Here is a 16076-nt window from a genome sequence, read left to right as displayed (position 1 = left end):
CTTGGGACGAGATTCCCAGGGGTATAAATCTCCCTGGCAACGAAAGATATGAGTCCCGGGGATGAACCTAAACCCAGCATCGTGGGATTGAGAACATCTTCTTGACCAAAAGGGGGAAGCAAAATGAAACAAAATAAAGTTTCAGTGGCTGAGAGATTTCAAATGGAGTCAAGAGGTCACTCTAGTGGGCAATCTTATGCACTATATAGATAGCCCTTTCTAGCTTTTAGTGAATTGGAATAGCTAGAAGTAAATACCTGAAACTATCAAACCTCTACCCAGTGGCCTTGACTCTTGAAGACGATTGTATAACTATGTAGCTTACAAGGGGTGACAGTGTGATGGTGAAAACCTTGTGGATCATATGCCCTTTACCCAGTGTATGGATGTATGAGTAGAAAAATGGGGAAAAAAACTAGATAAAAAATAGGATGGGATGAAGGGGGTGATTTGGGTATTCTTTTTTACTTTTATTTTTTATTCTTATTCTTTCTGGTGTGAGGAAAATGTTCAAAAATAGATTGGGCTGATAAATGCATAACTATATGATGGTACTATGAACAATTGATTGTACACCATGGATGACTGTATGGTATGTGAATATATCAATAAAACTGAATTTAAAAACAAAACAAACAAAAAAGCTCACTGCATGACTCTAAAAGTCACCTGAGGAAGAGCAGATGCATCAGTTAGGATTTGATTCAGCTGTGAATGGCAGCACACAAAGTAACTTCACAGTAAACAAGACAGGGGTTTATTTTTCAATGATAGATGATCCAGGGCTGAAGTGGCCCTCCACAGTGTTAGAGACTCAGAAACCATCGTCTTGTTGACCCACCTTACAGGACCTCCATTCCCCAAGTCACTTCAAGATCCAAGACGGTTTTTCCAGCTCCAGCCATCATGCATGCATTCCAACCAGCAAGAAAAAGGATAGGGAAGGAGAAGAGCAAATCCCTCACCCCCACCCCACCCTTTTAAGGACACTTTCTGGAAATTGCACACACCATTTCTGCTTGCATCTCATTATGATACAGAAATTTGTTTGTCTTTTCTTTAAAAATGCTAGCTTTTGTCCAGAAGGTCTCCTCTACCTTAAAATGATAAGCATATTCCCCAATATTTTTCTGTTGATGTTATGGTTTTGCATGTTTGTATGGTTTGGGTTATTAATTCATCTGAAATTTAGTTATGTAAAGGGTGTAAGGTAAAGACCTAACTTTGTTTTTTCCAAAAGGTTATCTAATTGCCCCAGTAATTTATCTTTCCCCCATATAAGAAATGCTACCTTTATCAAATACTAAATGGAAGGATGGGGGCCCCGTGGGTCAGATTCAAGGAAATGAAGATTCCCCGGCATCTATTAGTGAATGCTCTCACCCAAATGGTGAGGAGGTAGGAGGAGGATACCTGTCCTACCTGTTAATATTAATGAAGCTAAGTGATAAGAGGTAGGATTAAAACAAGCCACCTGAATGGAACTTTGGTTGTCACTCATACTCCATGCAGGTGGAGGGAGAGATGTTACAACAATGGGACAGCAAAAGGCCTGCAAGCCCAGCTAAAAGGCAATATGGATGTCAAGAGTCCTGAAATAAAATAAATAGTAGCAGCCATGCTGTTTGATACAGAGTTTTAGGTGGACTAGAAACATTACAAGGGTAGTTGGCTGAGTCACGCAGGTGGCCACTCAAAACGAAAGTGAATGCAAAGCCTTGCTTACTGGCACAGAGCTGCTCTCCCCCTGTGCTCCCCAATCCTCCTCATCCCTCTTTCCTCCACCCTCAGCTGCTTTAATGAAAAGCTGTGTATGCTGGGGGACTTCAAGGAGGGGAGGGTCTCAAACACTTATACCTCTGTTGGACCCAAAGACCCAAGTCACCATCTTACCCAGCCAGATGGGAGGAGTAGGAGCCAGGTTCAGGGGTGGCTGAAGGCACCAAGGACTACAGTATGGAGTGGGGACAAAGAGAATGGGCTCCCTGGACTCAGGTCTGGAAGCAGCCCTTGAGTACCAATCCTGGGGCCAAGGGAAAATAAAAGCCTCTCGGCTTCCAGCTGCTCCCCCTGCAGGCCAGCCTCCCTCTGCACCCTGCACTTCCCTGCGCCCCCACTCACTCCACCCACCACCATCCCTGGAGGTAGGGTGATCTCCTGGCAGCTGTTGCTAGGGCGCTTAATCCACATTCCTGCAAAGTTTAAAAAAAAAAAGAAAGAAACAAAAAAGCCCAATTTCAATTGAAGAAAGTTGAACAAAGTTCTAAATGGGGAAGGAAGAGAGTTTGTCATGTCAATTCAATGTTCTATTGTTGCTTCCACTGCTGAATGTGTAATTAGGATTGATGGCTGTACATGATTTTCCTGGGAATGCCCCTAAGTGTCAGAGGGGTCTCGCCCACTCAGGAACTGCAGCATGTAGAGATTATTCTTGAACTCTCTTAGACAGTCCAAAAGGAAAAGTAGAGGTTTCCAAGAGGAGAAAGGGAAACCAGAATGTCAAAGGCTTCAAGGCTGCCTGGTACCCCAGAAGGGCCATTTTCCAGTACAACAGTGCCACCTGCTGGACACAGTTGCCAGATACAGCCCTTTTTCAAAAAGGACCTATGGGCATGTTCCTGACCCATTGAGTCAGTCTTGTGTCTCCCCAACTTGAACTTCCCCACTTAGGGATGGGACAACTGGAAGGGCATTTTCTAGGCCCAACACAGCTCAGAGTCCCCCAAAGAAAGCATACTTTTGGTTCACTGGTCTCAATTTTGTGTGTTAAAGCTGCCCCCTTTCCCCCCACGCACTGGGCTTGGGAGCCATAGAGAGTGCAGGTGAAGCTTGAAAGAGAAGTTTGGATCTCTACATCTCTGTGAATGTCCTTGTCTGTTTTAAGTACAGTATAGTCAGTTTTATATGAGACGCAATTTTCTAAAAAAAAGGCTTTGTTTAAAAAAAAAAAAAGGGAACACAGCTGGCTTGGCCCTGGGGGAAACTTAATCCCTCACTTCACTACCTGAAGCACAGAAGTTCCCCTGGGTACCTAGTAGTTCAGTGAAGCCGCCACCTGGTGTTGCAGCTGTGATATGGTCATTCCGCCCAGTGGGTGGAACTCAAGGCAGTGCCAGTAGTCCTGGCCAATGCTCCCTTTGATGAACCAATGGCCTAGGTGTCCAGTCTGATCCCACCCACACTGCCCACATCACGGTCATCGCTGCCTGGTCCCACCCCCCCCACTCTGCACTGCTCAGACATGGTGACATGCTCACCATCTGGACTGGACACAAAGGAAAGGACTACACGGTTCTGAAGCAGAAGCCACCCCTACATACCACATTTGTGACTCTGCCTCCAAATTGGACCATTTGTCTTGCAGTCAAGGAGGCCCCACTGCCCGGACATTGTCCCCACCTGCTCCTGGCAGGTCAACGACATCTGCCTTTTGAGCCCCCTCACTGCTGTCAACACATCTTCAGGTTAACACATTGCTGGTCTAGTCTGATCAGGAGACTCTGGCCACATCACTGCGGCCCTTGACTCTAACTCACATCAAGTTTTCAGCTTTCAAACATCTAGAGTCTGACAGTGATGTGCCTTTTGTTGCAAAAACCACCCAATAAGAAGCCAATAATAAAGATATCAGATAGCTGTGCCACACTCCCCACCATCTGCAGGCATCTGGAGTGCTGGAAAGGCCTCAAAAATAAACTCAAAAAGATTTCTTACCCCACCTCCCTCACCTCTTTTGGGCCACACACCTCAGTAAGGCAGCTTGGTCCCTGAATTCAGCTGTCCCCAGAAAGGGGTCATCTCCTCCCAGCCACTTCCTGGGTAATGATCACAACAAAAGGGGTGGGAAGCTATATAGACCTATTCTGAAAATGTGGGATTCTGACCACTCCTGGGCACGGTGCTTCTTTTTTTCCCATAACACCATCAGGTCAGCCTGGTTAGTAAACTCGCCAGATGTCAGCCTGGTGAAAGGGGGGCTGGGGAATTCAAACTTAATTCTGGTTTAGCCTGCTGCTTCTCTTGATGTGTTAACATGGCCCTAGATCATAAAAATGATGAACATCTGGTTGAGTCCTCTGCTTTCCAAGTCCCCTGACCATGGTCTACACAGGCCAAGGGAGGAGACATAAAGAGTCTCCTGTCAATTTTGTAAAAACACCCTTACCCCCTCAAACACAAACCTCTAGACAAAGAATCTGGGTAAGAGTAGGGAAAGACTGGAGAAACGGTGAAGCTATAGCTTCTGGAATGGGGCTCTGAGTCTATAGCAATGGAGAGAGAGCAACAACTCTGGCACTCAGACCCAGCAGCTGCAGGGAAGGGGGGACAGTTTATCTCTTTGTCCCCTAGACCCAGTGCCGAGGCCTTGCAAACTATCATCTGGTTCACCTGAGTCAAGCAGCAGCTACGGCTGCCAATCTGACCCACTGCTGGGTTTGTCACCCTGGCCACATGCTATGAAAACAGAAAATCGCACATGGGCATGGCCAATCCTTAACAATAATGTTGTGCCCTTTGCCATCAGTGGTGACTCCAGAACATGCAACCTCTCCCCGTCATACATGCCCAAACACACAATCCAGCACAACCTTGTTTCAATCGGACTGGTGCAAATATATATGCTTATCCTGTCACCCAAATGGCCTTGGGGCCATGTATAGTGACCGAGGCTGAAACTACTTTGTGACCCTGCAGTGTCATGGTGATCTAAATTAACAACCCATCCTGGACTGGAGCAATACACAACCCCTCGTGTTGTGTGTTTGTGTATGGGCCACAGAATGTCTCTCCATCAGGGATGGTGGTTGCTTTGGGGCCCATCTGTTGCCTCCTGTAATTACTGACAGTGATGTTAAAGATCAGCAGGACGGTCTAACTCTCACTCATGTGGCTTGTAATGGGTAATAGTCTGGCCTTGGCCTAGATCCTCACTGTCTGAAATAAGACCCACTGGTCCCAGGTGACTGGGATGCTAGGTGGCAGAGCCAAGGCCCACCCCACAGGTTGGCCTCTTCCTGCTGCTTGGAGTCCTATTAACCAAATGCTATATGAGACAAATTGAACTGATTCAGTCCCAGCCTCTGTTGACCAGACTAACCAGAATGGCTGAGGAATGGCATCCTCATGTGAATATTTGAGCTCAGACACAAATGCCCAGGGCTGAGGAGTGGATTGTTGGGAGAGGCAAGATGCCACTGGCCCTGAGCCTCCCTGCACATTTTTCCTAGGAATCCCAAGAATACAAGGTCCTGACCACTCTTTGTCTGGGCTATTTCTCAGGGTTTTGTTTACAGCAAGCAGTGTTGAGGAGTGAGGTAATATATCCTTCCAGGACAAAGAACAAGTTTGCTTATTGCCTTCTGTAAGACACGGGTTCCCTTTGCTCAGTGTCTTCAGATGTGACCCAAACCCACTAACTGCTCCTTACCTGCAGGACTTGAGGAGCTGAGGCGAACATGATGCTTTTGCTCCTTATTATGCTGTAAATGATAAAGTTCTTTGTCTCTGATCAAGGAAGATCGTGTCTTCTGCCAGCACCCATATAACAGTAACAGGCTAACTTATTAACTCATGAGTACGGTAAAATCAAATTCCAGCTCCTGACGTGTAGTTGGGGTATAAGAGAATAGACAGTAACTGCTTAGAGAGGGGCTTAGGGGTAAGTATGTCCTCGAATATTATCCAGGTTTCAGTTAGGCTGGAGTTGAGAGAGAAAACTTTAGAGAAATGATGAGAATATGAGGAAGCTGGCTAATTATGAAGAGATTCTGATGGGTATGGCAGATGTTTTGGGAAATGAAGAAGTGATGGAGGATGGGTTAGGGCCAAGGAGGGAGGAAAAGAGTATTATGGGATTGAGGACATGGCTAGGAGGGCCAACCAGTGGAGTCCACAGATTCAGAGATGGGTGACCAAAACAGACATAAGAAACTTTTATTAAGCGGAAGTTATTAAAGTGGGGATACTGCACATAAATAAAAATGAATGAACTACTGTTACATACAACATGGATAAAACCCACAGACATAACAATGAGTTAAAGAAACCAGATACAAAAAACTACATAGAGCATAATGCCATTTTAACAGGAAAAACTAGTTTACTGTGCTATAAGTCAGGAGAGGGGTCATGTCTGAACAGTATGTATTGAGTGGAAATTGTGGGGCAGGCTGCTGGGATATTGGAAAGGTCCTACATGGTAACCTAGATGACAGCCACATAGGTGTGTGCCAGCCAGAAGACACTGACTCCAGGAGGAAACAAGCCTTCTAGCCTCTAAAACCGTGAGCCAATAATTTCCTGTTGTTAAGCAAACCCAATGTATGGCATTTGTTTTAGCAGCTAGGAAACTAAAACAGTATGTAATCATTTATCAAGGGGTACACTTAATATTTGTGCACTTTAATGTATGTAAGTTATACCACCATATAAAAGCAAGTAAAAAATGTTTGAAAACCTAAGGAAAAAAAAAAAAGGCATTTGGCCACATTGATCACCCATGGATATTTCTGTGAAAGGATCTTGTCAGCAAAACTGTCCAGATACCACTTGGCACGGAACGTGGGGCCCCACTGTCCAGCACTTGCTCAAGTGAGGGGAGACCTCAGTCACTGGGACCCACACAGGAGTGTGCTGCAGCCAGCTTGCAGGGGCTCTGGAGAGCTGGCTGTGCACATCTCTACCCAACACGTACAGGAACATCACAGTGGAAGTTGAAATCATCCATGGTGAGAACACACACATCATGAAAATTGGCAAATGCTACAAATCCAGGCCTTTTTTTTTCTGAAAGCCAGTTCTAATGGTTAAACACTTACCATCACGCCACTGGACCCCAGCTTACCCATGAAGTTACTGAAGCTGAGAAGGATTCGATGACTTGCCCAAGGCTGTGCAGCTGAAACTCAAACTCAGGTCTCCAGTCTTAAGTCCCTTCCCACCATGCAGTGTACTCCAAGCACCTGGCTCTATCTGGCCAAGTGGCCACTAAAGGCGAAGGGAGAGAGGGGCCTTTATCTTTCTCTCCCGGGAGTGGGCCTGGTGACAGGGCAGGGCAGAGTGAGGTGGCAGATGGGAGGGGTGCTGAGCTCATCAATTCAGAATACCCCGTGGGACCCCATGTATCCAATTGATCATGAAGTCCTGCCCTCTACCTCCCAGACAAGCATCCATTCCTCAAAAGTTTACTGAGTGCTTACAGCAAGCCAGGCTCTGTTCTCGGCACCGTGGTACAGATGAGACAAAAGTTCCCATCTGCATGAGCTACGGGCAAGTGAGTAGCAGCCCTTTTCTAGCAAGACATATATCTCTTCTGCTGACCGTGACTTAATGGAAGTCCTTATTACCTCTTACCTGAACTGTGGGACCCAATTCCTGGTCCCACAGGAAGACTAGATTTTGTGGGGTCTGAAGCTTACATGATTTGGGGGGAGGGCAGGTAGCTCTTTAAGAATATCTAATGAATTCACAATTACATATAACCACGTGAACACATCGCAAGGATCTCTTGAAGGACTTTGGGAGCGGCTGTGGGTGAGGGGCCCTGAAGCTTTAACCTCATGGAGCCTCTACCAGGTCCTCTCCCCACTGCACTCCAAACGAGTGGAGAACAGCCCTCTCCCACCTCCCAGTTCCACTCCCCTCACTCCCCCACCCTGCTACACCTCAGAAGTGGCTTCCTTTCCTGGTGCCCCCAGCGCCATCTGAAAAATGCCTTCCACCAGGAATTCGACCTTGCCCAATCAGTAAAAAAAATATATTTTTAGTTCAAATTTTCTGCCACCACCTGTGGGTCATTAGCGGGCAGCCATCCAGGGTAGCGTTGCGTGGCATTACAGTTTCAGGTTAGAAACTTACAGGCCCTGGACCCTCTCTGAAAGCTGGGGAATGAACAAAGGGAGCTGGCCATGGCTCTGCAAAATAGCCCGGAGTGGGCAGATCCAGCTGCAGGGGGCTTTAGCCTGGTTGTTTTGACATGCTTTGTGACTGGGGGGAGCAGGGTGTGGACAGCCAGGAATAATGAGGGACAAAGCCAGCCTTCACCCCAGCCCAGAGGCCGCCTAGGAGACTGGAACCTGACTCTCTTGTCAAAGGGCCCACCATTATGGCTCAATGTGTTAGCCAAGACAATAACTCAGCCTAGTTGTGGGGACAAGCACAGATCCTAAAGCATCACCTGTAGTGTGGGTTGTTCCTGAAAGCAGGAGTCAGCAGGGAGGAAGGCTTAGAGCTAGGGCATGGGATGGTTATCACCTTTTTGGCTTTCTTCATAGGCCATGTTGAATGCATGCCTTAATTTTGTTCTTCCTATATTTTAATTCCCATCCAGGAAGTTGACAGGAAATCTAAGTGCCTGCCCGACACCCTCAGGCCTCCAGGGGGAGCTACGGCACAACACTCAGCCCGGCCAAGCCAGCCTCAGCCTAAGACACCACTTGGGATGTTTTCTAGAGTATGGCTACCCCCATTTTTTTGGGGGGGGGGGGCTGGAAAGAACCATTCTCCTGATCTAAATATATATTTTTAAAGCCCTAGGCCTATTGGAAAAATTTCAAGCACCATAGCATGGCCTACCAGGTATCAGCTCGATACTTCATGTAGTAAAACCTTCCAACATGAAGTAAGTGACCAAACCCACTCATTCAGCTCTGCCAGTCTTTACGCATGCTGACACTTCTACCCTGATGTCCTTCTGCCCGTCTCATGCTCAGGCCCTTACCTGAGTTTTCACAAGTCTCCCCCCTCCCCACCCTTATCCCCACCCCCCGCCCCCCACCAGACTGTGAGCTCTGTAAGGTCACAGTCTGTATTCAGTATTTGCTTATTCTCTAGCATGGAGCTTATGACAAGCACCCTTCACGCTGTCGTGGACATGAATGTCCATGACACATGGAGGAGGAAGAGGTCAGAGGCTGTGGGCTGGAGATTTGAGGTAAGCCCCTGCTTGGGCCAGTGGGACCTGGACCCAGCCTCCTCAATCCGTCACCACCACCACTCCAGCTCTCTGTGGCCACAGCCATGGCAGGCCCCCCAAACCCCTTGCGCATGGAGAAGCTGCAGCTGTTAGAAAAGAGACATTTGCTAAAGGAACTAAGGTAAATAATGGAAAAGTAAGAACCCACATAAGGAGCTCTAGGAAACAGATTTCCAACTGGATCTCAAGCAGGGATACTAATCTCTTCCCACAAAGACTGCCCCAGAATTTGCTCATGGGTCTTCCACCTGGTGGGCCTAAAAGTTACCTTCATCACCAAGAGGTCTTGCCCCTTGGTTCAGTGACTCTAACCCAGGATCCCTTCTCTGGGGCTGCCGGGAAGCCTCCACCACCAACCTGGCTTGCTTCTTTCTATTTCAAGTGAGTAGAATCGAATAGAAACTCACACAAATGCAGAGCATTACTTAGCTCAATGCTGCTTTCCTGGCTTGACCAGTTTCCCTATCTGCCCCAAGTTAATTTTGAGCACCTTTCCCTCAAATCTGCTTTGGGGAGTCTTCCAGAACTACGATGGTCTGCAACACCAAAGCACTCAGCCAGCACGAAAAGGAATACAGACTCCTTGCCTGCCAGGGAAGAAAAGTGTTCCAAAAGTCAGGACATTCCAGCTGGAGGAAATAGGCAGAATAAAGGCACAGAGATGAGAGCATGGGAGCTGTGTTTGGGAAAAACAGAGATTTTCCTTGTTAGGTGAGCAAGGAATTCACACAGCAAGGACATGAAGGGGAGGCTGGGAAGGAAATTTGGATCAGGCATCAAAGGGCCTAGAATGTGCCTAAACTGAGCCAGTCTTCTATTTGGGGAGCCATGAGAGGCATTTGAAAGTCTCAATGACTTTCAAATTGAAATGGCTGCCTATGAACAACACTTTTAAAAACAAGGGCAGGAGATGGAGGATGGAGGGGGTGAGCAGCTGGGGGCAAGGAGATAGACTAGGAGACTGTGGTGAGAGCGTGGGCAGATTCCTCCTCCAAGCCAGGGTGCAGCAGTAACTCTGTTACATGTTGGCTGTGGGCACTGGGGTAGGGAGAAAGACCTGGAAGGGAGCATCCCAAAGACCTGCCAAACAGGTGGCTGCAAGGACAAGGTGAGGACAAGGCAGGGTATCAGAGATGACTCACAGGCCCCAAGCCTGGCCGGCAGCAGGAGGAAGGCTCCAGACAGACATAGGAAGTCCAGAGGAAAAGACTGGTATGCGGGGAACAGGGCCCAAGTGTGGCCTGGGCATGTGGAGATGGACAAGGTGCCCTACCATGTGCCCAGGGGCAGAGTTGCTCATGATGGGGACACTCCCCAGAGGAGGTGCCCCTTTTTCTCCAAGCGTCAAGCGCAGCTCTATCCTCAACAGTGCATGTCCACGACTGACAGAAGCAGGCCAGGGGCTCACACTTGGAGATCGTTTCCCCAAAGATGCCTCTGAGGCCATGGAAGAGCATGGGGTGTGGGTGGAGCAAGGCTCAGCAGCCTGGGACCTGCTCACGGGGATAAGAGAAGAAATGGGGAGTGCTCTGGCCATGGGGACAGCTCTCCCAGGCATGGTGGGGAGGAGGCGTGGAAAGTCAAGGGATGGGAAGCAGGAGTCAGCAGCAGAGCTGGAGGGAGCCCGAGCGTGGGGGCATGGCGGTGGCTTGCTGGGGGATGGCAAGGCACCCTGGTGAGCCTTCCTGGAAGCCTCTCAGAAACAGGAGGAGGGCAGTTGAGAAGGAGGCGGGGACAAGGGAAGGTTCTTCGAAGAACTGGGCAGTCTGAGCAGAGGAAAGACGGAGGCTCAAGACACAAACAGGAGATCTGATGGGATACATCAGGAGGGGCAGAAGAGGGTTCTGAGCAAAGAGGTCCCTGAGCCCACATCCTTCTCCGAGGCAGGAGGAGAGGTGGAGAGAACAGGTGAAGAGACTGAGGAACTGCGAAAAGTGTGGAGGGGCTGAGAGAGCCGGCAGGGGTCTGCCAAGATTCTCTGTATCCTCTCCACTAAAGAAAAGGTAGGGTGTCTGCCCAGGAACCTGGAGAGCCAGAGGTAAGTCCAAAGGTGGGAGAGAGGGGCAGAGCAAGGATGGAACCATTCTGGGCGGTTTCTCTAGAGCAAGGCTTCTCAAATGTTACAGCGAATACAAATCACCTGGGATCTTGATAAAATGCAGGTTCTGATTCAGTGGGTCTGGGATGGGACCTGAGATTCTGCATTCCTAACAAGCTCCCAGGTGATGCTGGTGCAGCTGGTCCAGGACCACTCTGTGAGGAGCAACGTTTAAGAGTCAGAGGAACATGAGATGGAGAAAGTGGTTAGTAGAAGAACTAACCTTAAGGAGAGACCTACCTTTGATAAACCCACTTGGGGTAAAAGCTAAGATCTTGAGGTGTGTGGGTGGAATGACAGCCCCTGCAGATGATAGGAGAAGAGGGAAGAAAGGGCTGGTAAAGAGGAAAGAGGTCAGGAGAGGAGTTAGGAAAACCTCTGGAGCACTAACCGCACACTTGGAGCCCCCCCCCCCCCAGAGGATGGTACTCAGTGGGGGCAGAAAAGTGAAACCCAGGGATGGCTGAGAGTGAAAGCAGCCACGGGGAAGGCCATCCTGTTCTGCAGGAAAGTGCTGGACTCATTCTGGGGTTGTTCAAAGCCAGGCCAGGACACACTAGGCCAGAACGCCGATGAGGGGGGCAGAAATGGCTCTGCCCCAGGGTCAAGGGCAAGATGACTTCTGTGCCAGGAACTAACAGAAGAGTAAAGAGAGCTGAGTTGGGGAGGCCGCAGGGGAGAGGGAGGGTGAGCTGGGCTAAGAGCCCTAACACCAGACACTTGCAGCCAGAAATCAAGACGTTTCGGAAAGGCACAGGTTGGAAACGGAAAAGCTTTAAGTTTAGGCCACCCAGAGACAGAGAATAGGGATGAGGGGCTGAAGGAACCGTTCAGCTCGCGCTGGGCCCCAGCCTCGGCCTGGGGCAGAGGTTGAGTCCTGTTCTGGGGTCAAGCAGAAGCCAGGTGTGCCAGGCGCAATGCGGGGAAGGCAGCCCGGCAGGCAAAGAACACCAAGAGCAAAGGCTCGGAGGCGTCAAAATGAGCAAGTCCAGGAACAAGGCGTCGGCGTGGAGAGTACTGCGAGTACTTGGGGGAGGGAGACGAGGCCGCGAAGACGCCGGAGCTTCGTCCTGTGGCGACCGCGAGACCGTGGAGGTTGCAGAGCGCGGCGTGGCACGCTCCTCGGCCTTTGGCCCGGCTCCCTCGCCGCGCCGCGCCGCGCCGTATCCTCCCAGCCACAGCCTCCCCGGCCCCCGCCGACCCCTCCGGCTCCCTCCCGTGGCCTCCACCAGGCCGCAGCCCCCAGCCCCGGCGACCGACTTGCCAGGGTCCGCCCCGCCGCCGCGGCCCCGGCCCGGCCGCTCCTCCCCCGATGATGTCACGTCCCTGGCCGCCCCTCGGCCGGCCGCGCCGCCCCGCCCCCGCCTCCCCTGGCCCCCCGTCCCCTGGGCCCGCCCGCTCCCGCCATCCCTCCTCCCTCCCGAGCTCCCTCCCTTCGGCTCCCGCTCCCCCGGGAGCGGCGGCGGCGGCGGGATGGCCCGGGCCCGCGGCCAGGCCCCGGGGAGCAGCGGTCGGCGGCGGCCGCGGCGGGGCGGCGCGGGAACCGGGCCCCGGGGGGAGTCGGCCGGGCTGCTGCTGCTGCTGCTCCAGGTGCTGCCGCCCGGGGCTGCGGCAGGGCCGGGGCGCCGGAGCGCACGGGGAGCTGGCGGCGGCGGCGGCGGCTGGCCTGGCGCTCCCCCTGCCTTTCCCCGGGACGCGCGGCTGCTCCTGCTCCTGCCGCCGCTACCGCCGCTGTCGCCGCCGCCGCCGTCGTCGCCGAGCTCGGCGCCCGCAGCCTCCGCCTCCCGGATGGTAATCAGCGCCCCGCGCCGGCGCCGCGGGCGGGCGGGAGGTGGGGGTGGCGGGGGGAAAGGGCGGGCAGCCCCGCGCCCCCGCCTTGTCGGAGACAGCTCCCGGGGCGCTTGGGCCCCCCCCCACCTCCGACGACCGCGGCCCTGGAGCGCGCGCCTCTGGGGCGCCTCCGTGCGGACCCCAGTGCCGGCTCCGCTCCCGCCCTTCCCGCCCCGCGCGCAGTCGCCCGCCCGCCGGCACTCAGGCCGCGGGGGAATCCCTCCATCTCCCCGCCCCGCGCCCCGGGAGGGGAGGGGACAGCGCGGGCGCGCTCGGACCCGCTTTCTCCGAGGGAGAGCCCGAGAGGCTGGCGCACACTGAGGCGCCGGGACTTGGCGCCGCACTGCGCTCCCCCGCGGCTCCTGGTGCCGTCGGGTCCGGCTGAGCTGTGACGCCCGCAGCCTCCACCGGGCAGGATCCCGGGCGGCTGGGGCGCCCACCCATTGCGCGCCCTTATGTTCCCCGCGCAGGACGTTCTGCCCCGCGGCGGGCTGAACTTGAAGGAGGAGCCGCTGCTGCCCACCGGCCTGGGCTCGGTGCGCTCCTGGATGCAGGGCGCGGGCATCCTGGACGCCAGCACCGCCGCGCAGAGGTAAGCGGTCCGGCGGCACCCGGGCGCGCTCGGGTTGGACGGCTTCTCTCCGTCTTCGCTCTGCTTGCTCAGCTGCTGGGGTAAGGGTAAGGGGGAGTCTTAACTCTGGACGGTCCCGGCAAGTTCTCCCGCCCACCCTGTCCTGAGTGCCTGTGCTTCCTCCTGAGGATGTGGGGCGGGCCGGGGCGGGGCTTCTGCATCCACTCTGGGCTGTCCCGGCTTTGACTTCTGACAGTCGCTCTCCGGGCGCGGCGGTGAATGCCACCCTGGCCCGGCTGTCCACGGCTCTGGAGGAGGTGCCCCCGCTGCCCGCAGCTCCCGGGCCGTGTACCAGCCTTAGAGGAACGGCTATTCCCCTCCTTTCTGGGCAGTCCTACTTCTTCCCCTTGTCCAATTCCGAGGCTCTCTGCCAGGAAAGGCAAGAAATCCAGCCCCTCCTTTCCCACGCCCCTCAGAGTTGGAGGGTGGGGGTGAGTAGAACCGGAAAAGCGGCTAGAAACTAAAAAGTCAGGGAGGGCTAAGGTGGGCAGTGGGCTTAACTGGAATGGTTGGGGGTGGGAATGGGCCGGGATCCTCAGGCCCCACCTCTTTTCAAGGAGTGTTTCTGGAGTTCCTGTCGGGGGCAGAGGGTCTCTGGGAAGCCAACATCCACACACATTTCCTCTGACTCCTTTGCAGCAGTTTGGGCAGGGAGCCTCTAGGGCGGATGGACTCCTGGATCTGGAATATAAGTTTAAAACTTGGCCCACCACACACACACAGCAGGTGGGCCCCAGGCTGTTTGTACCCCCAGCTTTGAGGGCAGGAGGAGAGGTTGAGACATCCCATGGGGAGCTCACAGTGGTTAGGATTAGGAAGGTGCTGGCTCTGGAGATAGCTGGGGCTGGGTGGGAACTGGGCTTTCCAGAAGGTCTGAGCTGCTCCATCCAGCAGCCAGAATGGATTCTGCTAGCAGGTTGCCAGGGCACATCCAGCCTGGCAAAGGGGCCACCCACTGACATCCCTGGCCCTGGCCAAGGGACATCACTCATACTGCAACACACCCCTCACCCTGGAACAGACACACACCTTGTTTCGTGCTCAAGCTGAAACTGTTTCTGCGCTCATGACCTTTCAAAGTTGGGTATCAGGAAGGGGCATGTCTGGAGCCCAATTTCAGATGAGAAAGAGCCTTGTGTGTGAGTTACTTTCCATAAGCATTACAACGGACAGTGTTTCAGAAGAGGTGAAAATGTAAAACAAAACCCCACTTCTCTATCACAACTACTGTTAACGTGTTGGCGTATTTCCTTCCCATCTTTCTTTCCATTAACCATGTTTTTCCTGAGCTATCCGTATGATTTTGTCCTGCCTGTTTTTCTGTTGGTTTGGATTTTTTATTCAACTTGAGGGGATAAATTTCTTATATGGCCCCGTCCTCATCCTCAACACTGGTTGTGTGGTAAGAGATCCTTGTAAGAGAGGGTTGGGAGTTCCAGGTCCTCTGGGACTTAAGGTTCCTAATCCCCTCCACCCCTCCCCTCTGTCCCTGCAGTTTCCCTGAGCAGAGAGCAGGTGCAAAGGAGGCAGTGTCCTTGTAGCCTGTGTGGGGTACAGGGAAAGTGGGGCTGGGTGACACCCCCCCCCAGAGGATATGGCTGCCAGCAATGCTTTCGGCACATGGGGTTCTTAAGTGGAGTTAGAGTGTCCAATCTGAGTCCCCAAGGCCACATCGGAGGACTCGGAAGACATCTCCAATTTAAACAGGGGCATTTTTTCAAGCCCAGGCTATTCATCCCCAAATCCAGAACACAGATTGGGAGCCCCCACATGTTTGCTCAACTCTGGGGCCCCCTCCTTCCACGGGGGAGCAATCTAATCCTTTCTCCTCTCCCATTTATATCTTGATCCTCAGTCTTCTGCTCAGGTCTTTCCATCTGAAAACAGTGACGACAAACATTCCTTTCCCTGTCCCCACCTCACTCTGCAGCCCCTGCCTGGTTGCCCCCACTCTCATCTCGGAGAAAATTCACGGGGGCCCCCTGCCTGCCAAGGCTGTTGGGATCAGAGAGTTGTCCTTGATGCCTCACCTCACAACCACCTGGTTATCAGGGCTTATGGATTGTCCTACTCCCAGTGTCAGTGCCCACAGTCATCACTTTTAACAATGCACCACATTCCTCCCTGGCTTGAAGGCTGACTGTGCCCTGGTTTATCCCCTCAGCCTCCTGGCCCACTGCCCCAGTCCCCACCACTTCCCCCAAACCATCATGCACCTAGGCCCCAGCAATGCTCCCTAGGAACATCTCTGATCTTATTTCTCCCCTGACTTAAAACTTCAGTGACTCCCTGCTTCCTCCCAGATATTCAACATTCAAGACCCATCATAGTCTCACCCCAACTTTCCTCCCGCTCTGTAGGATGCCTGGAATCCAACAGTGTTGGAAAACCAGCTGCTCCACCAGTAAGTCCTCTCTTCCTATCGTCTTGTGAACCAGTCCCCCCAGCCCCAGCACCCACACATCCAGCCTTCAGGACCCACCCCACCCAGCACCTTCTCCCCACCCTCCACCCAATGGAATGGTTCTTAGGACTGCCTAAGA

General features: G+C 52.6%; 1 protein-coding gene across 3 annotated transcripts in view; it reads left to right on the top strand.

Annotated features, from left to right (window-relative positions):
• The first annotated feature begins 12576 nt into the window (after window positions 1–12576).
• Window positions 12577–16076, top strand: part of EBF4 (EBF family member 4) — a 67108-nt gene continuing 63608 nt past the window's right edge. Inside the window, exons 1-2 of one of the 3 annotated variants that reach the window (XM_037811419.1) lie at window positions 12577–12863; window positions 13373–13494. In XM_037811419.1, the coding sequence (XP_037667347.1) occupies window positions 12861–12863; window positions 13373–13494 (125 nt within the window). In that variant the 5' untranslated portion in view covers window positions 12577–12860. Of the gene's footprint in view, window positions 12864–13357; window positions 13495–16076 lie in introns of those variants that run through there. The other 2 variants (XR_005213052.1, XM_037811418.1) reach the window with 2 other exon arrangements.

Source organism: Choloepus didactylus, chromosome 19 (assembly GCF_015220235.1).
Source record: "Choloepus didactylus isolate mChoDid1 chromosome 19, mChoDid1.pri, whole genome shotgun sequence".
NCBI classification, from domain to species: domain Eukaryota; kingdom Metazoa; phylum Chordata; class Mammalia; order Pilosa; family Megalonychidae; genus Choloepus; species Choloepus didactylus.
This window is presented reverse-complemented; position numbering and strand designations above follow the sequence as displayed.